At 38.4% G+C, this 20,943-nt stretch overlaps 1 protein-coding gene across 7 annotated transcripts in view; it reads left to right on the forward strand.

The window, feature by feature from the left end:
* Positions 1–20,943, forward strand: part of GGNBP2 (gametogenetin binding protein 2) — a 35,615-nt gene that overhangs the window by 310 nt on the left and 14,362 nt on the right. For 5 of the 7 annotated variants that reach the window (XM_058703895.1, XM_058703894.1, XM_058703892.1 and 2 more), the window contains exons 2-7: positions 382–577; positions 10,467–10,547; positions 11,790–12,043; positions 14,905–15,003; positions 19,033–19,158; positions 19,251–19,364. In XM_058703895.1, the coding sequence (XP_058559878.1) occupies positions 485–577; positions 10,467–10,547; positions 11,790–12,043; positions 14,905–15,003; positions 19,033–19,158; positions 19,251–19,364 (767 nt within the window). In that variant the 5' untranslated portion in view covers positions 382–484. The remainder of the gene's footprint in view (positions 1–381; positions 578–10,466; positions 10,548–11,789; positions 12,044–14,904; positions 15,004–19,032; positions 19,159–19,250; positions 19,365–20,943) is intronic. The other 2 variants (XM_058703897.1, XM_058703898.1) reach the window with 1 other exon arrangement.

A 20,943-nucleotide genomic window follows, 5' to 3' on the forward strand; every position in this document is an offset into this window, starting at 1 on the left:
GAAAGGGGAGGAAGGGGTCCCCGGCGGCGGAAAGCAGGAGGTGGGCTGTGGTGCTGAGGCCGTGGGTGGGGTCCTAGAGCTGGGACTCTGGTGACGGGCTGGGGAAGCCCCGGGGCCGATGGGTCCCTTCCGCCTCTCCTTTGGACCCTGACTGGAGGCCGGCGGGGGTGGGGGCTGGGGAGGGCGAGAGGCGCGAGGGGGCGGGTCCCGGCGCTGCTCGGCGCTGATTGGCTGAGCGCGTGTGGAATCGGGTGATGGGAAACGCAGTCCCGCTTTCCCGTGCCCTCCTGCTCTTCTCCCTCCCCCGCCCCCTTCCCCCCCCCGTGGCGAAAGTGCTGCGAGGCGGCGGGTGCTTACGCTCGCGGGGTTTGGCTGTTGCAGGCAGGAGCTGGGAGGAGGCGGCAGCGGCAGCAGCAGGAGCAGCAGTAGCAGCGGCGGCAGCTGGGAGGAGGTGGTGACGGTGGCAACGGCAGCGTCGGGAACGATGGCGCGACTGGTGGCAGTGTGCAGGGACGGGGAGGAGGAGTTCCCCTTCGAGAGGAGACAGATTCCTCTCTACATAGACGACACTCTCACGGTGAGCGGGCCGGGCCGGGCTCGCCGCTCCCCTGGCAGCTGTTTCCCCTCCTCCCCCTCCCCCAGGCCGAGCGCTGCGCACTGGAGAAAGAGTGTGTTGCAACTCCTAGGCGAGGCCTTCTCTCCGGCAGGCCCCACAAACTCGCCTTTGCAGTGTGTCGCACGGTAACCTCTGCGGGCTCCAGGCCCAGCGCTCCGTAAGCATTTCGAGCCTCTCTCGCCAGGTTTTCCTTCCTTTTTGAACCCTCTTCCTTTCCCCTGCCCCTTTATGAGACGCTGCTTTTGCCAAAGCATGCGTCTCGGAGAGGGGTTGAAGGATCCTGGGCGTTTAGGGCCTATCCTTTACAGAATCCACCTACCCTCGGGGAGTCTTAATTATCTGGAAATGTCGCAGCTGCACTGCTACCTGTATATTTTCTGTCTCAATACTGTAGCTCACTACAGAAGCATAATTACTGAGGGCAGAGTGACATGCTCTTGTACAGGAAAGATTTCACTAAAATGATTTGGTTTCATTGCAAATAGTCTCATATCGCCCAGTATATTAAAACTCTTTGAAATGATTGTATTGCTAAGCCGTGACTCTTCAAAATGGGTTTTCTTGGCAATAGTTATTTTTTAGTTTACAGGTAACCTTTTCTCCTTTTGTTAATGAAGCAAAAATTATTGAATGTGTAAGAGCATTATAAAAAGCTGATTGCTCATCTTGAGTGTCAAAACCCACTCAGGGTAGTTTTGTTTTTTAGAGTTGATGATAGTAGAGCATTACTGACCCTCTGCCCTGTGTTGCTGTACTATTTCCTCTGAAAGGAAATGGCAGAAATTTGAATTGAATCTGAACAGGAAATGAGTGCAGTTGCCACTATTTCTTAAGAAATGAAATGAACCTTTTCCAAATATTTTTGAAATCTGCATTTTGATGATGCTGAAGCTTTGTATTATACATTTGCCTGTTTTGATAGGTGTAACTCAGTCTTTTCATATTATCACATTTGCCTTATTAACTGTACCTTTCTGTTTTTCAGAGGCAGTTCTGTTTTGTTGTTGAATTTTTTGGGCAAATATCGAAGTTTTTTCAAATTTTATATAAAATGCAAGTCATTGTAGAGCTGCCACTCTATGCCTTTCTGTTTGCCAGTCTCAATTAAAATTTGATTGAGCTGCAGTACTTTTAAAAGGATTAGAAGAGCTATTCAATGACTTGATTTGTTAGAACTTTTTAAGTGAAAGCATCTATACTTACCCACGTATATATTTTTTTTCATAGAAAAAGGTAGATTTGGCCTGACATAAGGTAAATAGAATTTGTGTTGGTGCATTTGAAAGTGCTTGTATATCTTGGTTATGATTTCTGCATTTTTTGCATTAAAAGTGTAACGGAATTGTATTTTAAGTTAGAAAAAAAAACAAGCACTCTGATCAAATGAAATGATGGCATTTCTCAATTTGAAAAATAATAGATGTTCATTTGTTACTTTTTTCTCTTCCAACTCTAACACAAACACTTTTTCTAGAGCACCATAGTTTGGTATCAATCTTCTATGATTATTGTCCCAGAATGTCTTTGATGTTTAAAAAAAAATCTTATGGGTTTAGACATAAGATTACTTTTGAATGTATGATATCAAAACATAGGGGAAACCAACATAAATTTGAGTTTTTATAGACACTGATTCTCTCCTTATGTCACATAACCACCTTTTGTGTGAATGCAGCTTTGATACATCTGTCATATAGAACTTTAAAGCAGTGGGTGTTTTTATATTCTCTGTACAGTGGTATTAATTTCTAAAATTTTCCATAGAAAAAGATGGAACCTTGCACTGTGGTATATTATTGTACTTATTTCTCCAGAGAAGTTGGGATTGGATTGAACCTGGTAGTTGAGTTTTGCTTTTATTGTATTGTGGACTTGTGGCCAAAGCAAATAAAATTTAGGATTATTTAATTTAAATATCTTACAATAGCATTAATTTAGCAAAAGGTACAGTTTTTCTTGGCTTTAGATTGGTTTTTGTCACTAGGAATGAGTGGGAATATTAATTGTTTTGTCTCAGAACTTGTGCATAGTCCCTGAATGGTGCTTAGTGAAAATTCTTGTCAAGAATGCATTATATTTAAGAAAATAAGTTTCTTTCAGAACTGTTCTACCAAATACTACTTAAGAATACAGAGCAAACACCTGTTGGGGAAGAAGGAGGGAAGATGCCTGTAGCAGAAGTTTATGCTCTCACTGGTCCACTGATAGTTTGATGGCAGTGTATCCCTGAAGTTAACGTTTGGTCTGGTCTTTGTTCTTAGGGTCCGTAGGTATTGAAAAAACATTGTGTGATCTTTAAAGTGGTTTTAGAATTTTGTTAGGACCTAGGTGTTAAGCCTGGTTACAACTTTCACAATTCAGGTACAGATGTTGTATTGTTTTGGTAACAGAAGCTGAAACTTCTATCCTTAGTTCAACCTGTGATTTTACCTTAGGATTTGTAAAATAAAATCGAGAAGCTTGTATATGAGGAAGTAGCCTCCTCTTATGTGGCATGTTGAATCCACATTTAAGACTCATTTTGTAATTTTGTGGTTTGAATACTAGAGTACAGTGCTGATATAAGTGTATTTAAAAAATACCAAATAAGTAAGCTAGTGGAATATTTATAAAAGTGGTATGCTATATGGCCAAAATTCTTTTTGTGTTACTAGAATTATAAAATAGCAGATGGACAGATTACAGATTTTATTTTAGAGACATTTTTGAAGAATTATAGTTTTCAAGTGAGTAGTTTTTAAAAGAATAGTCAAAATTTATATCCTTACAAAGTAGTCTTTAAAAATTACCATATAACAAAAAAATTCTCCTTAATTCTGCTTCCCAGAGATAACTAAGGATATAGCAGCATTTGCTGTAATTCTAGTCAAAGACACATAGATACAGAGTTGAAATGTATTGTCTACTAGAACATTTTATATCTCGCTTTTTTTGCTGAATGTAATACTGAGGACATTTACTCTTCTCATTCTTAAGCACCTTTTTTTTTTTCTCCAATGTTTGCTTATTTTGAGGGAGAGCAGGCATGAGCAGGGGAGGTACGGAGAGAAAGGGAGAGAGAGAAAATCCCAAGCAGGCCCCACACTGTTAGCAAAGACCCCAGTGCAGGGCTCCATCTCACTGCCTGAGGTCATGACCTGAGCTGAAATCAAGAGTGAGATGCTCAACCAACTGAGCCACCCAGGCATCCCCAAGTAGCTTTACTGACCATGTAGTAGTTTGTTGTGTAACATTCCATAATTTAATCATTTTTCCTTTGTGGATATAGGGATGATTCTATTTTTTACTATGAATAATGCTATAGGGATATAAATAAGGCATAAATTTCTCCATTAAAGTTTTTTTTTCCTCAGGCTTTGGAACTACAGTTACTGGATCAAAGGATAAGAACCTTTTATAAAGTTCTTGACACATGCTGTCAAATTGCTACAATATTGCTGGGATGCAGTTTACTCTCCTAATTCAAATAATCTAAGTGGACTAAAGACTTAGATAATATTTTTTTAAGCTTATTTATTTTTAGAGAGAGAGCATGGGGGGAGGGGGGGAGAGAGAGAGAGAGAGAATGAATGAATCCCAAGAAGGCTCCACACTGTCAATGCAGAGCCCTACGTGGGGCTCGGACCATGAGATCATGACCTGAGCCGAAATCAAGAGATGGACGCTTAATGGACTGAGCCACCTAGACACCCCTGATAATTTTTTAAGTATATTTATTTATTTTGAGAGAAAGGGAGAGCAAGCAGGGGAGGTGCAGAGAGAGGTGGAGAATCCCAAGCAGGATCTGTTCTGTCAGTGCAGAGTCCTGCATGGGGCTCGTTCTCAAGAATTGTGAGATAGTGACCTGAGCCAAAATGAAGAGTGGGATGCTTAACCAACTGAGCCATCAGGTGTGACCTTGATAATGGTTTTTAACAAAGACATTAAAACATAATAAATGGTGGCATATCCACTTGGGGATTAGGTGTTTAGCATTTGTTAAATTTAGTACTTAGTGTTTTCTTACAACTCTTAGGTATTTAATTGATTTTACCAGAGGCGATAGATGTTATAAATACCTGTGAGGATGAAATAAAAAAGTAAAGCTAAATAATAAATAAAAATTTAATACTGTTGGTTAGAGCTTGTGAAAATGTGCTAAAAACAGATTATTTATGGTCAGGACAGATATTCAAGAGTGAAAGTGGGTGATGGATTCAATAAACTTTATAAGACAGTAATTGCAGGACAGTGACTGGTTCTATTTTTGGCTAGCTAGGGATAGGCAGCCTCATCATGAAGCAGAACACTAATGATGCCTCTGTGAAACCACACCTGAAATATTTTACATGACTGTCTTCCTCTAGGTAACCTAGAAACTGAATATTAAGTCAAGGAAGTGGTTTTAAAGAATGGGGAAAAATAGTGCTACTATCCTCTTTGCCTTCTCTTTTTCCTTTTTTCTTACTGTCTTCTCTCAACATTAAAGAGCATGTAGTGGGGCGCCTGGGTGGCGCAGTCGGTTAGGCGTCCGACTTCAGCCAGGTCACGATCTCATGGTCCGTGAGTTCGAGCCCCGCGTCAGGCTCTGGGCTGATGGCTCAGAGCCTGGAGCCTGTTTCCGATTCTGTGTCTCCTTCTCTCTCTGTCCCTCCCCCGTTCATGCTCTGTCTCTCTCTGTCCCAAAAATAAATAAACGTTGGAAAAAAAAAAAAAAAAAAAAAAAAAGAGCATGTAGTGATTGGCCAGAAAACAGCAAGGTAAAAAGCCATTACTGTAAGTGTTTGAAAGGCAAGGACACTTAAAATATTAAGTGCAGAGTTTGTAACCAGGGTGGTATAGATTAAGTACAAGAGAAAATTTAGAATTATCCAAACCAGTGAAACACAGGAAAAACACGGTAATAGACCCAATCTTGACATTTATCTTTACTAGTTTGATGAAAATGAAATGATCTGAAATGAGCATTAAATTTTTTTCACCCTGTCCATTGTTGTACCTTTTAGAAAGGATTCCCAATGCAGGTATTATCCCATTAAATAATACGTATTTTTATTTAAAGTTTATTTGGAGAGGGGGTGGGCAGAGAGGGAGAGAGAGAATCCCAAGCAGGCTCCACACCATTACCACAGAGCCCAATGTAGGGCTCCATATCATGAACCGGGAGACCGTGACCTGAGCTGGGGTTAAGAGTTGGATGCTTAACTGACTGAGCCACCCAGACACCCCTACACTATATATATTTTATTTATTTTTTTTTTTAATTTATTTTTTTTTTTTCAACGTTTTTTATTTATTTTTGGGACAGAGAGAGACAAAGCATGAACGGGGGAGGGGCAGAGAGAGAGGGAGACACAGAATCGGAAACAGGCTCCAGGCTCCGAGCATCAGCCCAGAGCCTGACGCGGGGCTCGAACTCACGGACCGTGAGATCGTGACCTGGCTGAAGTCGGAGGCTTAACCGACTGCGCCACCCAGGCGCCCCAACACTATATATATTTTAAAGGTCAGCTGGTAGGTCTCAGTATGTTAGATTTGTTCTTTGATCTCTGCTTTAATTATTAAAACAATAAAACATAGTTGATAAGAATAAAAATAATTCATTTATACGGAGAATTTAGGATTTCATCTATGAACCAAGCAGGAGAGACCTTGATTTGGTTAAATAAGAGGCATTCTTTGTTCCTTAAATTGGCCGCTTTGATCTTAATTTTCTTTTTTATGGTGGCAGTAGATATGTAATTGTTTGATACATTTGTACCAAACCGGTGAGAATGCAAATCAAGGTGTTAGTTGCTTACATGGTAGATTTTGAGTGTCTTGCAGTGTTCTGTTAAGTTACATGGCTTTGAAAGTTTATCCTACACCTTTATTCTGACTTGACAGTTCAGTTTGTTTGTGTTTTAAACCGTGTAGTGATTCCAGATAACATAATGTGAGTTAACTGTTCAGTACTATTAACTATTTTTTTATCTTCTACCAGTTTTCATGGATCTAATAATTGGGATTATTAATTTTTTAATTTAACTTTTTAAATTTACATTCAAATTATCATATAGTGGAACAGTGATTTCAGGAGTAGATTCCTTAATGCCCCTTACCCATTTAGCCCATCCCCCCCCCCCCCAACCCCTCTGGTAACCCTCTGTTTGTTCTCCAAATTTAAGAGTCTCTTATATTTTGTTCCCCTCCCTGTTTTTATATTATTTTTGCTTCCCTTCCTTTATGTTCATCTGCATTGTATCTCTAATTTCGCTTAGCATAATACCCTCTAGTTCCTTCCATGTAGTTGCAAATGGCAAGATTTCATTCTTTTTGATTGCTGAGTAATACTCCATTGTATGTATATACCACATCTGTATCCATTCATCCATCAATGGACATTTGGGCTCTTTCCATACTTTGGCTGTTGTCGTAGTACTGCTATAAACATTGGGGTGCGTGTGTCCCTTCAAAACAGCATACCTAGGGGCGCCTGGGTGGCGCAGTCGGTTAAGCGTCCGACTTCAGCCAGGTCACGATCTCACGGTCCGTGAGTTCGAGCCCCGCGTCAGGCTCTGGGCTGATGGCTCGGAGCCTGGAGCCTGTTTCCGATTCTGTGTCTCCCTCTCTCTCTGCCCCTCCCCCGTTCATGCTCTGTCTCTCTCTGTCCCAAAATAAAAATTAAAAATGTTGAAAAAAAAAAAATTAAAAAAAAAAACAAAAAAACAGCATACCTATATCTCTTGGATAAATACCTAGGAGTGCAATTGCTGGGTCATAGGGTAGTTCTATTTTTAACTTTTTGAGAAACCTCCATACTGTTTTCCAGAGTGGCTACACCAGTTTGCATTCCCACCAACAGTGCAAAAGAGATCGTCTTTCTCCACATCCTTGCCAACATCTGTTGTTGCCTGAGTTGTTGATGTTAGGCATTCTTACAGGTGTGAGGTGGTATCTCACTGGTTTTCATTTGTATTTCCCTGATGGTGAATGATGTTGAGCATTTTTCATATGTCGGTTGGCCATCTGGATGTCTTCTTTGGAGAAGTGTCTATTCATGTTGTTTGCCCATTTCTTCACTGGATTGTTTTTTGGGTATTGAGTTTGATAAGTTCTTTATAGATTTTGGATACTAACCATTTATCTGATGTGTCATTTGCAAATATCTTCTCCCATTCTGTCGGTTGCCTTTTAGTTTCACTGATTGTTTCCTTCACTGTGCAGAAGCTTTTTATCTTGATGAGGTCCCAATAGTTCATTTTTGCTTTGGTTTTCCCTTGCCTCCAGAGACGTGTTGAGTAAGAAGTTGCTGCGGTCAGGATCAAAGAGGCTTTTGCCTGCTTTCTCCTCGAGGATTTTGATGGTTCCTGTCTTACATTTAGGTCTTTCATCCATTTTGAGTTTATTTTTGTGTATGGTGTTAAGAAAGTGGTCCTGGTTCATTTTTCTGCATGTTGCTGTTCAGTTTTCCCAGCACCGCTTGCTGAAGAGACTGTCTTTATTCCATTGGATAGTCTTTCCTGCTTTGTCAAAGATTAGCTGGTCATACATTTGTGGGTCCATTTCTGGGTTCTCTATTCTGTCCCATTGATCTTAGTGTCTATTTTTTGTGCCAGTACCATACTGTCTTGATGATTACAGCTTTGTAATTCAGCTGGAAGTCTGGGGATTATTAATTTTTTTTTTTTAATTTGAGCAAACACTGCTAAATATAATAGTATGGATCATTAGACTTTTTTGCCCATTTATTTCTGTCATTCTCACCAATTCATTTAGGGCCACCTTGTTAAAGCAGACCAGTGACCAGTTTTACTTAGTACTGTTGGTAAAGTTAGCATATGAAAGTGCTTCTTTAGAACAATACCCAGTGTAAATGAAGCTACGCTAAATGGCTTCCCCTCTTACTACTACTCTTTGGAGATATTAATAGTAATTAATTAACACTCTTAGAGACATTAATAAGACTATGAGAGGGAAAACTAGAGAGAAGTCGATTAACCTGAAATTCGATAATTGATCCTTGAACCTATGAGATTTGGATATATAATCTATATGAGGGAAGAAACTTCCAGAACAGTAAAAGCTATTGAGATGGAAGCATGTCTCTTGAGTACAGTATAATGAATATAGAATTGGAAGCAAGGAACACTAATTTTTCTCCTTGATAATAAACAGTATATGTGCATTGTAATAAATTTGGGAAAGGTAGGAACACATAAAGGAAAAAGTCCTCTATCTTTTCGCTGCCTAGAGATAGGCCACATCTAATATATCATGTATTTTCTTTTTCTGTAAGAAAATGCACACATACAGTCATTTGAATCATATTGTACCTGGAGTTTTTCGTTTTGTGAAATATAGTGGAGTCCTGGAGTGTTGAGTTGTTGCTTGCATCATTGTCCGTCCTTCGTATCCACTTGTCTCTACTTCACATATCCTGTACTCCCCCCCCCCCCATCAAGTCAAGAAAAGATCAATCTATTGCTTACACTTGTCTTTGTTGTTCAGTCTTTAGTTTATTGTTAGAACAAGTATGTTTTAGGGCTCTCATGTCTAATGTGGAGGAAAAAGAATGGTTACCACTATTAAAAAAGCAGGTCTTTGTGGTGCTGGTTGGTGCAGGAGGAATTAGTTTTAAGATCATGTTCAACTGGTTGGGGTATTTGTAGTGTTTTGTTTTTGTCTCAAATGGGTCTTTTATCATGACTTCACTCTGAGTATGTAGGAGTTCGTGATCCTTGTCATCTAGAAATAGAAGTTTGTCCTAGCACATTGATACCTTTAACAATGTTTTAGTTAAGATATAAATGTGTTACTTTATTTCATTGTTTTGAAAGGCATACTTTATTTGCCCCCACGTTTTAATATCTCTGAAATTGGGATGTTTCTTTCATTTGCTGACAGCTAACAGTTATAATGGCTCTTTCTCAGTGGTATGTAACTATGGTACTTCTCATAATCAGTGGTATCACAGATCAAGTGACATGTGCTAATTAGTAATTCCCCATGATCTTCCTCTGGCAGGGAATTTTGACAGTTGAATAAATACCTTATATCCTTTTTGTTCATAATCAGAGCAGACATTTAGTATGTGCCCGGTACTGTTCTGAGTATTTCATATATTGTGTATATGGTCATTTACATTATAAAAAAAACAATTTTTTTTTTTTAGTGTTTATTTATTTTTGAGACAGAGAGCCTGAGCGGGGGAGGGGCAGAGAGAGAGGCAGACATAGAATCTGAAGCAGGCTTCAGGCTCTGAGCTGTCAGCACAGAGCCCACGCTGGGCTTGAACTCATGAACCCGTGAGATCATGACCTGAGCTGAAGTCAGACACTTAACCGATTGAGCCACCCAGGTGCCCCATGATCACTTACATTATAAAATTTACCCTATTTTGTAGTTGAAAGAAACAGCTAAAAATATGCTTGTCTAATGTAAGATATCAGGTTATTTTACTTATTAAATGTTATTATTGGGCACTGCAACAAACACTTTTAAATGTAATTTAATCCTCACAACCTACTCTATGAGATCTTAAACATTATTACTTAAACTCATTTTACAAATGAGGAAGCTTAGAATCAAACAGGTTAAGTAACTTGCCAGAGTTACAACCTAGATTGTAAGTGGTAGAGCTGGGAGTTGAACTCTTGTTTGCCTGACTTCGGTGTCCTTGCTTCTAATTACTATACCATTTCTGGCTTTAGAAATGTGGATAACTTGAGTTTTTGTTTTGTTTTGTTTCTAACTTTTTTTGACGGGGCAGGACCGGGATATGCAAATCCTGCTTTAGGGGTCTATTTCTGTCCTAGGAGTTTATAAAATAGTTTGTAGCATGTGTTCAAAGAAGATAAAATAATTGATTTTCATTCTTTTGCATATTAAGATGGTGATGGAATTTCCTGACAACGTACTAAATCTCGATGGGCATCAAAATAATAGTGCACAACTAAAGCAGTTTATTCAGGTAATATTTTAAAAAATCAATGTTTTAAATGGTGTATGTGTGTGTTTTGAAGAGTCATTTAAAATTTTAGTTTTAAGTACTAATACCTAGGACTCTCTAGGCCTTAAGATTGCACTGAAATTGCTTTCTTTCACTAGTGCGACAATGAATATATTTATGTTGCTGTTAATGTGAACGAGATTTGGTGATGTTATCATTTTCTGTGTCCCTAAGGCTTTAGTTTCACCAAGCCATCTTTGCTTGTTTTTGAAAGGTAAAGTATATAACTTTTCATTGAGAACTTGTTGTTTTTCTTCTGTAGTGATTGTTTGTTCAAGTAAAAAAAAGAAAAAAAAATCCTGTGCTGCAAATTTTATGATTTTTATTTAATTTTTTTGATTTTTATTTAATTTTTAAACTGTGATATTTTATAAAACCCTGTATGTAATCAAGATAATGGAAGGTAAATTGTTACTTCAAAATTCTTTTTCTACTTTGGAAAATGAAAGGTTGATGGTAACTGTGAGAAAATTCTTAGGAGTATCTTACTTTCCCATCCTTTTTTGTAAAGCTGGAAGCATTATTTGTAGTATAACTAACTCCATCCGGGTAAAAGTTATTTACTAGAGTTTTGCCCGTTTCTCTACAGCTGTGGTGAGATTCTCAGTCATTTTTCTACCTTGTCATAACCAACAGATAACATTCATATGCTGCACCAGCATTTTAGTTACTCACTACATGGGTAAAATAGGCCTTGTTCTTTCCTACTAATCCGTAAAACACCTGCCCATACCTCCAGGTTGAGAATTGCTGCTGTACATGATCATCATCCTAACCTGATTCCTGTAGCTAAACATAGTGTGTTGTTAAAAGTTGAGAGGAAGACATGGCAAAGCTGTGTTGTTCCTTTATTTTCTGCCTTTTAAAATTTTTATTTCAAGTGAGTGTACTAAGCTTAATACTCAGTGAACAAACACTAAATTTCCAGATCCAGGGCTGCTTTTCACCATGCTGGGGCACATACTGTTAAGTCCTGACAGGCTAAGCGGAGTTTTTTATACCTTAATTGCCAAAACAGGAGCTTTGTGGAGCAAATTCAGTACACCATGGAGAAAGCCGACTTATTTTTCTGACTCAGTTGCAGATAGAGATCACAAGCCCTTTCCAGGTTGTACTTACTACACAAAAATAGGAACCAGAAGTAGTCAAGAGAAATTTTATGTCTCAAGGACTGTTCTTCAATTTTCTTTCTTTCTCTTTCAGCGACATAGTATGCTTAAGCAGCAAGATCTAAGTATTGCCATGGTGGTGACATCACGGGAAGTATTGAGTGCACTTTCTCAGCTTGTCCCATGTGTTGGTTGTCGTCGCAGTGTGGAGCGCCTCTTTTCCCAGCTTGTAGAGTCTGGAAATCCTGCCCTTGAACCCCTGACAGTAGGCCCCAAGGGAGTCCTGTCTGTAACTCGAAGCTGCATGACTGATGCAAAGAAGCTTTATACCTTATTTTATGTACATGGGTAAGTATAATCAATGAGGGGAAGATGACTTTGTTGGTAACACTGGTAGCATTTTTACTAAATTTGGTAGGGGCAAAGCTTTGAGTTCAACTTGAACAATTTATTGAGTATCTTTTGTGTGCCAATGACTATATGGTTTTTGTTCTCATATGAAGAAAGGCAGGCAGTAAGCAAATATATGCTCTGTCAGTTAAGTTACAAGTAGAGGAGATGAGTGGTTGGATGGATTTAATATGGAGGATGATCAGGGAAGGCCTCTCTAATAAAATGACATTGCATGTAGACTTGAATGAAATGAGTAAGTAAACCATGTAGATATCCAGGGGAAGGAAGAGAAGGAGCCAGCAATTGTAAGGTTTCAGAGGTTGAAGTTTTCCTGGCCTGTTTGAAGAACAGTAAGGAAGCCATTGTGGCTAGAGCCAGATGAATGAAGGGAACAGTAATAAAAGATGAGACCAGGGTCACCTGGGTGGCTCAGTTGGTTAAGCGTCCAACTTTGGCTCAGGCCGTGATGTCATCATTTGTGAGTTCGAGCTCTGCATTGGCTGCCTGATGTCAGTACAGAGCCGGCTTCAGATTCTCTGTCTCCCTCTCTCTGTGCCCCTCCTCCGCTTGCACATGTGCACACGTGTTCTCTCTCAAAAATAAACATAAAAGGGTGAGATCAGAGGAGTAATAAAAAGCCTACTTATGTAGTGCCATCCTGAGTTTTTGTTGTTGCTTTTTTAACGTTTGAGAGGGAGAGCTGGGGTGGGGGAGGGGAAGAGAGAGAGGAGAGAGAATCCCAAGCAGGTTCTGTGTTGCCAGCACAGAGCCTATCTTGAGGCTTGATCCCATGGACCATGAATGAGTTCATGATCTGAGCCAAAACCAAGAGTGGGACAGTTAACCAACTGAGCTACCCAGGTGCCCCTTTTATTGTTTTTTACTCTAAGTAAGACTGGAAGATTTGGGAGTGTTTTGAGTAGAGGAGTAACATGGTCTGACTTGAATTTTGGTTTACTTTGATCTCTGTGTCAAGAATAAGTGGAAGGGTGGTTGAAGGGCAGAGAAAGAAAAGCCGTTTAATAGTCCGTGCAAGAGATAATGATGACCAGTATGGTGGTCACAAAGGTAATAAGAAATGGTTGGATCCTGGATATATTTTGAGGAATGAGCCAGTAGGATTTTTTGGATAGAATGGATATGGAGGAAGGCATCAGGGATGATTCTCAGATTTGGGATCTAAAGAACAGGACTGGGGTGCGTCGGTGGCTTCGTGGGTTAAGCATCCAACCCTTGATCTCAGCCTCAGGTCTTGATCTCAGGATCAAGAATAAAGAACAGGACAAATGGTTTCCATTACTGAGAAGGGTAAGACTAGGAGGAGCAATTTTGCAGAGCTCACTTTTGGACATGTTAAGTTTGAGATACCAATTGGACATCCAGGTAGAGTTTAGAGAGGTCTGCTCTAGAGATAAAAACGGTGTCATCAGCGTATGTATATCATATTTAAACTATACATACAGTATTTGAGCTATATGTATGCATACGTACATAATTTAGACCCATAAGATCAAATGGTCACCAAAGTGTGAGTAAATAGGAAAAGAGAAGAGGTCTGAAGACCAAACTCTGTTTAGAGGTGATGGTAGAGACTTTGGAATTTTACTCTGCCTCAGAAAAGCGTTGGAACGTTTTTGAACAGAGAAGTAACATACTGTGATTTTTGTTTTGAAAACATCACTCCAGCTACTAAGCCTAGAATGTAAACGCAAAAGGTGGAAGCAAGGAGACCATTTGGGAGGCCAGCTGTTGCAGTTGGCTAGGTGAGAGAGACGAGTTGGACCAGAGTGGTAATGGTGGAGGTGATAAGTGATTTGATTCTGGATATATTCAAAAGTTAGAGTTGACAGGCTTTGCTGATTGGTTGCATGCAGGGTGTGGATATTAGCTGTACACATTTCTATATTTGCACAAAATTTTTGTTGATGGCTTTTTTTTTTTTTTTTAGAATTTTTTAAATTTTTTATTCCTTTTTGAGAGAGAGAGAGAGAGAGAGAGAGAGTGAGTATGAGCAGGAGAGGAGCAGAGGAAGAGGAAGACACAGATTCCGAAGTAGGCTCCAGGTTCTGAGCTGTCAGCACAGAGCCTGATTTGGGGCTCCAACTCTTGAACTGTGAGGTCATGACCTGAGCTGAAGTCGGATGCCCAACCGACTCAGCTACCCAGGCACCCCCTATTGATGGTTTTTTTCTTATCAAGGATAGTGCTTATTTAGATAATGTTTGCACAGGGGAAGATGGTTGAGAGATAGCAATCAGTCATAAAATATTTGAGTGTTAGGCACACTGCTGGATACAGTGCAGATGCAGGGGTGAATGAGACAGATACAGTCTAGGGGAGTGAGTACATTGAATAGCACAGGTCTCTTCCAACATACTGACAGCCTGGGAATGGAATGGAGAGGACAAGTATACAGACTCTTCTGGGTTAGCATTTGTTTGATGAGAAATTTTCAAGTTAAGGGATATGTCTACAATACTTCAAATATACTTCTCACTAAAAGGTAGTAAGTACAAGGGGTGCCTGGGTGGCTCAGTCGGTTAAGCATCCGACTTCAGCTCAGGTCATGATCTCGCAGTCCATGAGTTCGAGCCCCACATCAGGCTCTGTGCTGACAGCTCAGAGCCTGGAGCCTGCTTAAGATTCTATGTCTCACTCTCTCTCTGCTTCTCCCCCGCTCATGCCCTGTCTCTCTGTGTCTCTCAAAAATAAGTAAACGTTAAAAAAAATTTTTTTAAAGGTAGTAAGTAGAGATTTTGAAAATTCTAAAGACAAATGAATGTTAATCAGACTTTTAATGATTTATTTTTGATTAGGTCCAAACTAAACGACATGATAGATGCTATTCCAAAAAGTAAAAAGAACAAGAGATGTCAGTTGCACTCCTTAGATACACACAAACCAAAACCTTTGGGGTAAGTAGAATCAACTATTAAGATGTTTTGTAATTGTTAAGATTGTAAATGTTGATCGCATTTAGTAGAAAGAAAAAATATTCAACTAGTTTATTAGTTACACTATAACATAGGTTAAAATAAATCTGTCTTCTAATTCTATACAGCCTTTTTGCATTGAGACTGTGTAGGGTAGGGTCTCAATATAGGTCTGATTTTTTTCTTTTGAAGTTTTTTTTTTTTTCCTTCTGTTAAATATATTACAGAGGAAGGAGGTTGGAGATCTTTATGGAAATTTATTTAGTTAATACTAAGTTTTTCAAAGTAGTGATATATATCATTTTTTGATCTATATGATAGTCATAATGTGTAAATTATTTTTCTTGTCTTTCTTATCTCTAGGTCTCCCTAATAATTTATCAAGGATTAAAAAAAAACCTTGGATTAGTTGTAGTCATATGTATTTATGTAATTTGCAGTTTTCTTCTTTTCTACAATGCCCAGGGCTGCTTTTGCCCCCATCTCCCAGCACATTGTCACATTTACTGCTTACAAAATTGCTTGAGGTTGAGAGTAGTGAAAGCCATGAAATTTGAAGGAGGTTTCTAAGAAGTAACTTTTGTTTTGAAGTGAATGGGATGGTATGAAAACTATATTTCTGAATTACTTAAAAAAAATTAGTTTTTTAATATCTTGTTGGTATTGTTGATATCATTGTTGTGTAGATATTTTTCTTCCTGATAAAAAGACCTGGAAGACCAGGTAGTGGTATGTTAATAATCTATTAAGAATTTTTTTCCCCTATACTCAGAAACAAATTTTTTAAAAATTTTATTATGAAAACTGCCAAACACATAGGAAAGTAGAGAGACTATTTAAGAACCGCTGCCCCCACTTCCCAGATATCTTCACCCAGATTCAGTAGTGTTATCAAGATTTGTCACATTTGTTTTATTTATCCATCTTTTTCTTTGCAGAAGTATTTTAAAATAAGTCCCAGGCATCATGCTATTTTACTCCTACATATTTCTACATCCATCTCTAAACACGTGGACATTTTTTTGGTAATGACAGTGCCATTATAACACTTAACCAAATTAACTATAATAATCTAATACCCAGTTTAGATTTTCCCAGCTGTCTCTAAAAATGTCTTCTTACGTGGATTTGTTAGAATCAGGATCCTGACAAGAATCACCAACTACATGATATCTCTGTGAGAGTTCTCTGAACTCAGGAAAGCTCTGTACAACCTAAAGTGGTTATCTAAAGAAAATTGTTATTTTATGTACCTTGTTTACCAATATCTTTATAGAGATTTCCTGACTTTTTTTTTCAACGTTTTTTATTTATTTTTGGGACAGAGAGAGACAGAGCATGAACGGGGGAGGGGCAGAGAGAGAGGGAGACACAGAATCGGAAACAGGCTCCAGGCTCCGAGCCATCAGCCCAGAGCCTGACAAGGGGCTCGAACTCACGGACCGCGAGATCGTGACCTGGCTGAAGTCGGACGCTTAACCGACTGCGCCACCCAGGCGCCCCGAGATTTCCTAACTTTTTGAAAGTAAAATTCAGTCTAATTTTCTCATGAGACAGTAACCTTTATCTGAATGTCTTGTTAGCCAAAGCCACAGAGCTGTATTGTATTATAAAAGACTGTCTTCTGGGTTTTTTTATTATGAATATTCTTCATTGAGGAACCAAAGATCAATAGACATCTCAATATCTTACATATCTGCTCATTGCCACCTTCCTTCAAAGATCAGTTCTTCTACTTTTGCTCTGGATTCCATCTCCTCTTGTTCTCAATGACTTTGCTTTATCATTAAGTTTATTATTAAGTTACCTACTTTTGTTAAATTGGCATACAACTATGTTTTCCTGTCGTTCGGTTTAAAACGAAAACCAAACCTCCACAAACTTCCTCACATTCTCCTTCAGCTATCACCCTGCTACATCAGAAGCCAAATGTTTTAGAAGGTGGTTTGCTGAGTTATGGAATCAGTATGAGTTGATCTTGAGCACTGTCTCCTAAGGTAGCTTCAGTTATTCCCAGAAGCATGGATAGCAGGCCAGGGAGTACAATGTACTTAGCCAAGACTCCCTCTCCTCCACTTTGGATGGTTCCGCCATTGTATGCTACTGTGACTCCATTTTACATGTTTGCATTGTTACCCACCCCCCCTCTTTCTGTTAGACTTTCTCCAGGGAAGTATTAACAGTTGATTAGGTTATAACCTAATCAGTGGCAACAATCCAGCTCAGCCTTCCGGAGAATGTTCTTGTATCCATGCAAGTAACCCCAAGTTATTGTCTGGCTGGGAGTAAGTTTGAGATCCAAAGGAAAAGTTTAGGCTCCACTTGTAGGCCTGTAGCTGATGACTGAAGATTATCTTAGCGGTATTTATAAAATCTACCTATAGAGAGAGTAGAGTAAGAGAGAAAAATGCTGAGGAATTTAGTTTATTGGTAGAAAAGAAGCCAGTAAAGAAACTTGAGAGTGGCCAGAGAGATAGGAGGAAGCCATAGGAAAAGAGTGTTTCAGGGGGACTCTGGTTAGCTGTATTGAGTGCTGCTGAGTCATCAAGGACCCAGAAGTGTCCATTGGATATAGCAACACTGTAATAATTGGTGATCTTGATGAGCAGATCTGCAGTTGAATGAAAACAATCCAGATCAGAATGGGCAGAACAATGAATGCAGTCTAAGGTGTAATGGATTAATCTGTGAGTGGAAAGTGTAGGAGTGCAAAGATTTCTTTCTCAGAAAGCTTGATCTTGAAAGGAAGGAGTGATATAAAGACATTGAGCTGAGAGAGACTGTGGATAAAATTTTGATTTGAGCTGGGGCATTTTTTAAAAGTATTTTTTAGATTAATGCTTTCATGTTCTAATATAATAGTCATTCCCCAGCCTCTGATTTCATGAGCCTTTTTCTCAACTGTGAGAACTTGAGTTTGAGGGTTAATCAGTTTTAGGAGATTATGGGTCACTCAAGCACAATTAGAAAAAGAGGAAATATGGAAGTCAAGAGTGGAAGGATGGAACATGGAAGGCAGAGCAGTGGTTGAGGTTTTTGTTTCAAGTTACATTGCTGAACCTTGCCTGAGCCCTTGTGACAGGGAATAGGGAGCTGCATTGTACATATGACCTTAGGTGGTGGGCAGGGAGTTGAGAAATACCTATTTAGCTATATAGAGTAGGTTAAGTAAAGATTCAGAGGTTTTTCCATCTCAGGCATCCAAGGTAGTGAATTCCTAGGACTGTAGTGAGACCTGCAGAACAGGCAGGAGCCAGTTGTTCAGAATCATGAAATACCAAGAAGACTATCATTGAATGGAATATAGACACACATTTCTCCTGGAATGCACATCTGCAACAAAGCAAAATGCATGACCAGCGCTATACTGAAACCTGTGGGGGAAGGAGAGTCTGGGAAATTTTTAGTAATTTTTAAATTATTTGTATAGTATTTACTGATACAAGTTGTATAAAGTGGTCATCTTCGTGTGCTATCTTTATTTTAGTATATGTAAAAATTTGTTTACTGTAATTAGATTAATCTGTGATTTTTTTTTACCCCCCAGCTACTTATAAATGTGAAGGTAGATAAGAGTTTTGTTGCCATGGGTTAGCTATAAAATCACATTAAGTAGATCAAAACTTGTTAGAATTTATAATTTTTGGAAGATTGATCCATTTTGTAGGTGAAAATGTAATATTTTTTAGCCCTGTTGACTTTAAAGCATTCCAAGTAGATTTGCTCATAAAATGCTTAGTATCGTAATGAGATGTATCTTGATAAATGTAAATGTTAAGTTGTGTCAGATAAATTTAATAGTTGAGCAAAAATTTATATATAAAGATATGAGCATATGTTTAAATAACACTTTAATTTGGTTAAAATTAATATGTAATTATATACAAATTTGCAAACTTAATCTACTAATAATATAAGTATTAAAGAGTTCTTGATTTTAATTTAGACTATAGAAATTATTCCTTCAGATTATCTCAGTGTCACTAAGCTTTGTACTATACTGTACTACAGTGAAGGGAGCAGTAGCAGTGTCAGTTCAGAGAAGTTAAGTACAGATAAGAGAAGTAGTGAAGACCACAGGAAGGACAGCAAGTGTAGGATCATTTTCCATTATGGACCTTTCCAGGGAACAGCCAGGTAAAATCAAGCAATCCTTTACTCTGCCTTTTTTTTAAATGTTTTACCCTTATATATTCCTCCTTTTCACTAATACTTGTTTCTTTCTGCAGAGGTTGTTGGATGGACGTCTGGGAACTAATGTCCCAAGAATGCAGGGATGAAGTAGTTTTAATTGACTCTAGTTGTCTCTTAGAAACACTAGAAACATACCTGCGAAAACACAGGTAAGTCTTGACCTTTAGGTCATCACAGTATAGTTGGAAGGTGCTTTAATGCCCTCTCGGTCATCCAAATTGACCTGTCACCTCTTCATATAATATCACTTCAGTCTTCCCATTAATACGTGGTACTAAGCAGAGCTTAATGTTAGGGTAAGCAGTTCCTTTATGGGATGCCTCTTGGTGTTATGTTAGCCTTCTTATGTTGAACCAGCATCTCCTCTTTCTGTAATTTTTACTTTTAAATTTTATTGGCCTGTTAGTTCCAAGCCAGTAAAGTGTGCCTAATTGAGTAAAGTGTACTTAATCACTTTGGAAACTCTAGTATTCCTTGTTTTTATGATAGAAGCATTTCATGTTGTCATTTTAAAAATCAAAGTTTAATTTAGCAGCTTTCATTTAGTAATATTTTGAATTATTTCTTCTATAATTATTTGTCAAGACCTAAAAGTAGAGCTGGAATTTGTGTGCTTCATGTACTAAAAAAGTAACTTCAGATTTTTCTTTTTAGAATACTACTTTACAAAGGAATTTTCTAAGTGTCATTAATATTTGGAAATGCGTAGGGAGGGAGAGTGCAGTAGGAAAGGAAACTGGTAAGGGAACCATCTAGAGATGGTGTTCTTGGGGGGAGTTGTACTCTTTTAAGATAAATTTGTCACATGTATGGTGTATGGTTGTGTGTTTTTTGACCTGAGATATATATATATATATAATTAAATGTAAATGATAAAAAACTGGCATTTATCAAGACTGGTGTTTATATGGCAATGAGGTAATGGCTTAACCTACATACTAAGGTGTTTTTTCACTTACAATATTTCTTGTGAATTTGCCTTTTTGCTTGATTATACCCAAGAGAGTAGAGAATATGTCAAATATTTGGAGTTTTGCAGGAGAGGGATTATATAGACACAAAACATACTTAAATATATAGGTCCATATTAGAGTCTTTCTTTCAATATGAATTGATCATTAAATATTAATTGGTCCATCCAAAAGATAGCTTTTTGGGGTGGTATATTACTCGTTATTAGAACTAATCTTTTGGAGTTTCCTGTAACGGTTGTATATATTTCCTGTATCTGGATGGCAGTGTTTTGTCTAGAAGAAGGTGGAGTCTGTTTTATAAATATCTGAAGGGTGGGGAAAAGTACAATTAAGAGAGATTGCTTTGAATCCTGGGTTATACTGATTATAACTTTGTACAAGTTACTTGACTTTTCTGTACCTCAGTTTTTTTCTTAAGACAAAAATAATGATAGTACTTAATTAATTGTAGGATTAAATTTGTCATGGGGATAGATGATACATAGTGAGGCTTACTTAGAACAGTATCTGGTACATAGTGTAAGCACATTAGTGAATGTTTGCATGCAAGATTTGCAAGTTCTTATTCCTCTGTATCTAGTTCTTGTTTTAGGTACAGTTTGAGTTTTGAGATGTGTAGAATCAGTTGAGAATGATTTCTAAATGTCTAAATAATGTACTTTTTTTGGCAGTTCTATTTAGTGGACTTTTCTGAACACTATAACGTGCTCAGAAGATTTGGTAACACAGAAGATTTGATAAGATTTGATAACAC

The sequence above is a fragment of the Neofelis nebulosa genome, chromosome 16 (assembly GCF_028018385.1).
Source record: "Neofelis nebulosa isolate mNeoNeb1 chromosome 16, mNeoNeb1.pri, whole genome shotgun sequence".
Lineage (NCBI taxonomy): Eukaryota > Metazoa > Chordata > Mammalia > Carnivora > Felidae > Neofelis > Neofelis nebulosa.